The sequence below is a fragment of the Equus quagga genome, unplaced genomic scaffold, assembly GCF_021613505.1.
Source record: "Equus quagga isolate Etosha38 unplaced genomic scaffold, UCLA_HA_Equagga_1.0 73501_RagTag, whole genome shotgun sequence".
NCBI lineage: Eukaryota > Metazoa > Chordata > Mammalia > Perissodactyla > Equidae > Equus > Equus quagga.
Window position 1 is genome coordinate 1 of NW_025802801.1, and position 8206 is coordinate 8206.

Below are 8206 nucleotides of genomic sequence, written 5' to 3' on the forward strand. Positions count from 1 at the left end.
GGAGATTAAACACAAAGAAATTTATGTGAGAGTCCTTGGAATCATTGCCTTATTACACGTGATGGAACACTACAGATGTATGCATATTCGAAAGTACGTGCAAATAAAGGACTGTGAGACTTACAGCATAATCTCTGGAGGTACTAACAACTTAAATTGTCATTTCTGTACATTGTTGACTCTTCCATAGAAAGAGACCCCTTCTGGGAATAAGATAACCACAGTAATCACACACAATGTATAGGAATCACATTTCTGGGATTCGGACCATGGATGTGTGTAGAGAGACAGTGACTTGGTGAGCTGCAGAAGCTGCTGGGCTCTCAGGGCTTTGGGCCATGGGGAAGGGTATGCCCTGTGACCAGGAGGAGGCGCTGTGGGACAGCACTGTGGTCCCTACACAGGAGCTCCCCAGACTCTGTCAGTCCCTAACACTCAAGCTCCCAGCTTAAATGCCCCATCACCATGTGTGGCTGTGTTTTGGGTACCCTCTCCCAGCCTGTGCTGACTCAGCCTTCCTCTATTTCTGCATCCCCAGGATCTTAAGCTACACTCACCTGCACCCTGAGCCGTGGCTTCAGTGTGGGCAGCTCTGCCATACACTGGTTCCAGCAGGAGACAGTGAACCCTCTCTCGTTTCTCCTGGGATTTAGATCAGACTCAGATAAGCACCCGGGCTCGGGGATCCCCAGCCACTTCTCTGGATCCAAAGGTACCTCGGCCAATGCAGGGCTGCTGCTCATCTCTGGGCTCCAGTGTGAGAATGAGGCCAGTTATTACTGTGCAACCCGGCAGAGTTATGCTTCTTCCAGTGACACACAGATGGGGAAGTGGGACCAAACCCCGGCCTGCTCGGAGCCCCAGATTATTACTTTTTAAAAGTATCAAATTTCATGTACACTCAGTATACATGGAGGTAACTTCTGGTTCATAGTACTCTCCTCTCAGTTTCCCATTCAGTGTTTCTGTAGCCTCAGGAAAATAGAAAAGTAAAAAGAAATAAACAAAAAAGAACACCCACAGAAAAATGAAAATATGTCTGCTGATGCATATGTGATAATGTCAGAACTTTTGGAGGTATATACATATATTACACTCAATATATATGAATTTTATATAAATATGTATATATATATTTACATATATATGCTGTTCTCTTGAAAGAAGGGCAATCAGCCTTCCCTCTCTCCCTTCTTGGGTCGTGTACATGGACCATCCAGTATGTGAACAGTCCTCTGCAGCACGGACCCTGCTCTGGGAGGGATTGGAGCAGAGCCCTTCCCTCCCTCCCAGGCTCCTGTGCGAAGGGCTGGGCGAGGCTCACTGTGCCCCAGGGTTGAGGCACTAAGATATGAGTGCTGCATGAGGATGCAACCTCTGAGAAATCCCAGGCACAGAGACCTCTGAAACCCTCACCATCTGCCTGAGGCTTCAGTCATAGTGTCAGGTGAGGGTGGGTAGGCCTGGGAGCCATGTTGGGCCTCAGGCCAGTAAACCTCTCTGTGGGGCTTGAGAGGGTAAAGGGGAGGTGCCACCATTGCTAGAAAATGCTGATTCTGCCCCAGAGAGCTCTGATGAAGTAGACCCCATAGATGTGAATTCCCTACTGCTGAGACCACTCAAGACTCCCATAACTGGGTCTTCCTGAGCCCACAGGTACAAACTTGTGTCCCCCTCTCCTTTTATACCCCATAGGAGCTTTCCAACTATCTAGGGTGTGGGGTGGGGCTGTGCGACATCAGGAGCAAGGTACTCCCCAACATGTGCATGTGTAACTCCCCCTGTGAAGGTCTTGGTGAACCCAGATCTCAATGTCACCTCCTCCTGCAGACAGAGCAATAGAGACATTGGGGGTCACCATGGGAGTGCCAAGAGTAGAACCCCTATGTTTGTGACCTGGGACAGCAGGGAGGGACCTTTGAGGGGTCCCAGCCTGATTCTCCAGATCCAGGTTTGTTAACAGAAACTCTTTGACCAGCTCTGGTTTGCAACCTGCAGATGAGGCTGATTATCATTTTTGCAGAGCTGAACACAACTCCAATGCCACAAAGAGCCCCTGTTCCATGGGGAATCGTTATTAAATCTGCTCTCCATTCTCCTGTCTGACCCCACACTCCTCTGTCCCTGCCTGTGACAAACACCAGACCAGGTTTTGAGTTCTGGTGTCACTTATGCTACTAAACCAGAGGGCTTCATGCTTGTGACTCAGTCTATCTTTATGGGGTCAGTGAAAATTTCTCCCTTGGAGACATGTGTCTCCACATGCAAACAGAATTTCTTTGTTCCCAGAAGCAAAATAGCCCCCACAGTTACTGGGTGGGGTTTAGAGGGTAAAACGCAGCATGTGGGACCCGCGAGAACCAGGTGACCCTCAGCTTAGCCCCCTGGATGTCCACAGTACCAGACTGGGCGCGGCAGATAATTCCCTGAGCTCTGAAACCTGACAGAAGCTGTATTCCTCTTTCACCTGATTTGAGAGCTTTGTGGCTCTCCTGAATCCCAAGGTGCTGGCAACAACTCTTCACTGAGCATCTCTGAACATTCCCATTACCAAGGAAGATACACAAATTGCAAATAAACATGTGAAAGGATGCTCAACATGAGATCACTGGGGTATTACAAATTTAAACAATGAGAGATGAGCAGACTCCTGTTAGAATGGCTACAGCTCAACACAGTCAAATATTAGATGCTGCCTGGGATGTGGGCTGCAGGACCATCATTCACACTGTGGGAATGCAAAACGCCACAGCCTCTCCTGAAGACAGTTTCGTATTTCTTACAAATCTGAACAACCTCTTACGTGATAAAATATGGAAATCATTCTCCTAGGTATTTATCTAAATGAGTAACTTGTGTTGACACAAGAATATGCACACGAATGTTTATAGCTGCTTTATTCATGATTGTCAAAACTTGAAACCAACCACTATGTCCTTCAACAGGTGGGTGGATAAACAAACACAGATACAGCTATACAACGGTATATGATTCAGCAATAACAGAATGAGGTATTGGGCATAAAAAGACATGGAGGGACCTTACATACAGATGCCTGAGTGAAAGAAGCCAATCTGGGATGCCTGGAACTGTGAGACATGCAGGATGGGGAGGGCAGGGGCACCGAGTACCAGCATCAGCCCAGGTCGCAATGTCTTCTGCATCCACCAGAGGGCACTGGTGCTCGCCTCAGCTGTGAGCTCCTCTCTCCCCAGCCTCTGGCAGGTGTTTCTGTGTAATCCTCAGGGTGAAGCCCTCCCCTCCCCTACACTTCCTTTTCAATCGAGGCAGCTTGGCTAAGGTTGAAGGAGAGCTGTGCACAGGTTCCAGAAAGGGGAGTGTTTTCATGGAGACCTCCCACCCTGAGAATCAGGGAGACATTGAGAAGGGTTTGTGGGCTCAGGCCTAGCTGTGGGGCTAAGGAAGACTCTGGGGGCATCTCTGCCGTGGCCTGGGCTCTGCTTCTCCTCACTCTCCTTCCTCATTGTACAGCTGTCTGCCTGTAGTGAATTCTATTCTGGGAGGGCACCTGGATGTCATCTTGGATGATAAACTCTCCCTCCTTCTTGAGGACCGTCTGTCGTTTCCTCACCTATCTCTGTGTTGCTTCCTCCTTGCAGGGTGTTGGGCTGAGGCTGTGCTGACTCAGCCTTGCTCGGTGTCAGAGTCCCTGGGGCAGAAGGCCACCATCTCCTGCACCCGCAGCAGTGGCGAGATTGGAGACAAATATGAGCATTGGTGCCCACAGCACCCAGGCAGTGCACCCACCACCATGATGTACAAGGATGACCAAAGACCCCCCAGGGTTCTTGATCAGTTCTCTGGCCCCGTTGACAGCTCCTCCCATGCTGCCTGCCTGGCCATCTCTGGGCTGCAGACTGAGGATGAGGCCGACTAGGACTGTCACTCTTGTCATGACAGCGGCTGTAAGAGCACAGTAATTCGGACTCTTGCGAAAGTGAGACGAAAACTCCTCAGAACCTACTCATCCTACGTCTGCCCTCAACATGTCCCCACCAGGGACGGTTGTGCTTCTTGTCCACGGCTGGAATGTTCATGTTGAGATTGTATGTTTATGAGTCCCTCTATTTTCGTTCCAAAGATTTTCCCCCCATATTGTGATGACTCATTTTCTATCTCTTTGCAATCACGTCATGAATGTCATTTGGTTCAAACAGGTTTCTGAACCTCAGCACTACTGACCATGTGGCTGGATCATGCCTTGTGCAGGGGGCTGTTCTGTGCATGTAGGATGTTTACCAACATTCTCTGGACTCAAGACATCAGATAACAGGAGCACCCTACTGTCCAAGTCATGACACATACAAACACCTCCAAACATTTCCAAATATCCCCTGGGGTGGGGGTACATAACCCCAGTTTGAGAACTACTGCTTTAAAAGCACATATTCTCAGCTATTAGGAGGCCTATGCGATGAGTCCTGTCCCCACCATTCTGCTGGAGAGAAGGCTGGATGGGTCACTCTCTGTGCTTCCACTTTCCCATCTGTTAGACAAAACAGGTGCACAGACTCAAGTGGGGTCAGAGAACCTGTGACCCAATCACACAGAATCTCCTCTCAACCAGAATGTGGAGCACAATTTTTGTCCAAATTTGGTTTCCAAATAATATGGTAAATTTTTATGCAATGCATCTGAAATACAGCAGACACATCTTCATTTGCTCTCTTAGGGAGTATTTCTCAACCATAGGATACAAAGATGAATAAAAACCATGACAGAGTCACGTGCTCTTGGAGTTTGCATTGTAGTGTGGGTCCAAGACCACAGACGGAGCAGCAGGTGGATGGTGGCGCCATTCTGAGGACAGAAGACGACCCCCAGGAGCAAATAAACTGCCAAGTGCACCTTACTTGTTTGAATGTCTGCTCACATCTCAGTCAACTGAGTCTATAAGGTGTTCACTTGTCACATGATACTAAATACACAGCTCAAAACCCACCATATGATGGATGGAATTTACTACTGAATTCCTCAACCCCAAATCCACAAAGGACCCTGCTAGAAAAGCTCATGAAGGAAGAATGAGGGGTTTGAAATCTCAGTGTCCAAAGACCCGATCCTGCCCTGGGGAGAGTGCATGAAGGGGACACACAGATGATGGTCTAACGATGAACACACCGGTCTGGACTTTCTTCTACTCAAATGTGTCATCCATGAACCTCACGGCTCAGAAACACAGGATGCCTTGCTCTTCCTTCATTTTCTCAATCAGTACAACAAGCAGATTAGCTCACCATTCAGGAGCTTACAACATAAATCCTTTGTGTGAGAGTAGCTGGACTCCATTGTTTTAATGAACAAGAGCATTTGAACAGTAACAATGCATGCACATGCTAAAGCATAGAGCAATGATGTGATATATTGTTTGGCATGTGTTTTCATGTTTAGTGAGGTATTAAGATGAGGGATAGAGAAGGGTGGGAGAGCAAAGAAGATGAGTCCTATTGATGATGGTTGAGGTTGGATGATGGGTGGAAGTGGTTCTTTGAAATATTCTGTATAGTTTGTGCATCTTCAAAATTGTCCACTATATATATACATATTTTGTCCACAATAATTGTCCACAATATATATACATATATATATATATATATATAAAGTATTTTTCTTATTTGTAATGATATGGGTATGTGCAGCTGTTAACAGACCCTCAGAGTTGCCAAAATGTGTATTTTCACCCTGATCTCAAGTTTAAGCCCATCTACTCCTGACAGACACAGGAGGAGTTGGCTTTGACACTATGAAAGGAAGAGGAATTCAGGGTTTTGAAGTTTCAAGGAAGTAAGGGAGGCTGGAGGTCTGAGAACAAGGAGAGGGGCCGTGAGGTGCCATGGAGGGGGCAGGGACGAGACCACGAAGGCCCCTCAGGGAGCTGAGGAGTTGGGTTTCTGCAAACAGCAGCGAGGATCACTGAAGTGCATTAGGCAGGGGGCTGCTTTATCCTGAGCTGAGTGGGAAGGGTCCCTCTGAAGGCCTCGAGGAGAGAGATCCTGAGGGAAGGAGGGGTCCTGGTCATAGGTTAGTTACTAAGAGGCCCTGTGAGTCTAGAAGTTTGGGACCCCGTGCACAGATACAGCAGAGCTGGTTATGGCGACAGTGAGGAAATGGTGGTTCATGGATTCAGCTGCCCAGGCATTCCCCACATCAGCAAGAACTTTAAAATCTCTCATTTGTCTTGTCACTAAACTAAGATGAGTAGGAAAATACAGGTAGGATAAAGTTTGTATAAAATATAAACAAATTTTATGACACCTAAGACAAAATCCTGATAGGAAATATATGGATTAAAAACACAGAGCTCAATTCATAAAATAGAGAAGTATGTTTCACGTTCACTGGTAAAGGTAAAGCTCACCAAAGCCATTTTCTTCTACCTAACGTTAAATGAAAGCTAATCTCTGTCATAACTTAAAATGCATCGCATGACTTTTGAAATGTTTGTAGAATTGTCCCCTTTTGAATACGCCACTAACTTTATTCCTTGAAAATTCCCATTCTATTCCATTCCCCTAAACAGCCTCCACATGCCCTTCAAGCCAGATAACTGTCTCCTTATCTGTGACACCTGCCCTGATGCACACCTGGGTCATTTATCTTTTTCAAGAATGTACGCTAAATAGTTATGTATGGATGTGTTTGCACATCCCATGGACCAGGATTCCTTCTGAGAGAAAGAAACTGTAGTAATCACACACACTATATCATAGTCACAGCATTTAGGAATCAGACAGGGATGTGTGACGAGAGACCGTGACCTGCTGATCTGCAGAACCAGCTGGGCTCTCAGGGCTTTGGGCCATGGTGAGAAGTGTGCCCTGTGACCAGGAGGGGGCACTGTGGGACTGTCCTGTGGTTCCTACACGGCTGCTCAGTGAGGTTGATTCATGCTAAGGAGCCTGGACTGGGGGCTGGGCCCTGTGCTCACTGATGGGGACTCAGCAGCTGTGTCCTCTCTGGCCTGGCAGAGTCCCCTGAGCAGGGACCTTTCTGTTGTCTCAGCAGGTGCTTCCTCCCGGGGCTCTCCCAAGGGATGAAGCCAACCTCCATCCTCCTCAGTGTGTGGTGTGAGCTGAGCCCCAGCACCAGGGCTCAGGGAGGGGCTGGACAGTCACAGGATGGAAACCCATTTGCATGGACAGTCCCTCCTGTGGCAGAGGGTGGAGAAGAAAAGAAGGTCTGGGGCAGCCCAGCCCCAATGTGGGGACCAGGAACTGTGTGCACCATGGCCTGGACTCCTCTCCTCCTCGTGCTCCTCTCTCACTGCACAGGTAGGAGCAGGCCTTAGAGTCACAGGGCATCCTTGAGCTTCTGTCCCTTCTTGCTTATACTCCTGAGAAACCTTACCCGGATCCCTGCCCCATCACCCATGAGTGTCTGTGTTTGCAGGGCCCCTTTCCCAGCCTGTGCTGACTCAGCTGCTCTCCCTCTCTGCATCTCCTGGAGCATCAGCCAGACTCACCTGCACCCTGAGAAGTGACATCAGTGTTGGCAGCAAAGATACATTCTGGTACCAGCAAAAGCCAGGGAGCCCTCCCCAGCATCTGCTCTACTACCACACAGACTCAGATAAGCACCAGGGCTCCAGGTCCCCAGCTGCTTCTCTGGATCCAAAGATGTCTCGGTCAATGCAGGGCTTCTGCTCATCTCTGGACTGCAGCCTGAGGACGAGGCTGACTACTCCTGTGCAATCTGACACAGTGAGGCTTCTCACAGCGACATAGGCAGAAGAGAAATGGAACAAAATCCTCAGCCTGCTCAGGCACTTGGGATAAACTCTTCTGCAATTTAAAAGTAACTTGTATGTACACTAACTCTACCTGGAAGTAGCCCCTGGTTCACATTGACAGTCTGCCCAGTTTTGCATTCAATATTTCTGATGTCTCAGGAAAACCAACACCAAAAGCAAACCAAACCAAATAAAACAAAAATCTCATGATGACACTGAAATTTTACCTGGTGGCTCATATGTGATAAAATCAGAGCGTGTGTAGCTGGGCTGTTTGACTTGAAAGATGGGAAATCAACCTTTCCTAGATTTATTCTTGGTGTGCACCCAGGGTCCATCCAGCAGGTGCACAGTGCTCCACAGCAGGGACTCTGCTCTGTGAGGGGTCAGAAGGAAGAACTCCCTCCCAGGCTCCTGTGCCCAGATCTGGCTGAGGCTCAGTGTGTTCAGGGTCAA

The 8206-nt window shown here is 48.2% G+C and overlaps 1 gene segment (V, D, J or C); it reads left to right on the forward strand.

Moving 5' to 3' along the window:
* Positions 1-653: 653 nt before the first annotated feature.
* Positions 654-3898, forward strand: LOC124234410 (immunoglobulin lambda variable 6-57-like; the record flags this gene model as incomplete). The annotated part of the segment is given in 2 exon segments: positions 654-757; positions 3621-3898. Coding segments are annotated over 2 exon segments (382 nt in total), but the record flags the coding sequence as incomplete, so codon positions are not given.
* Positions 3899-8206: the final 4308 nt, after the last annotated feature.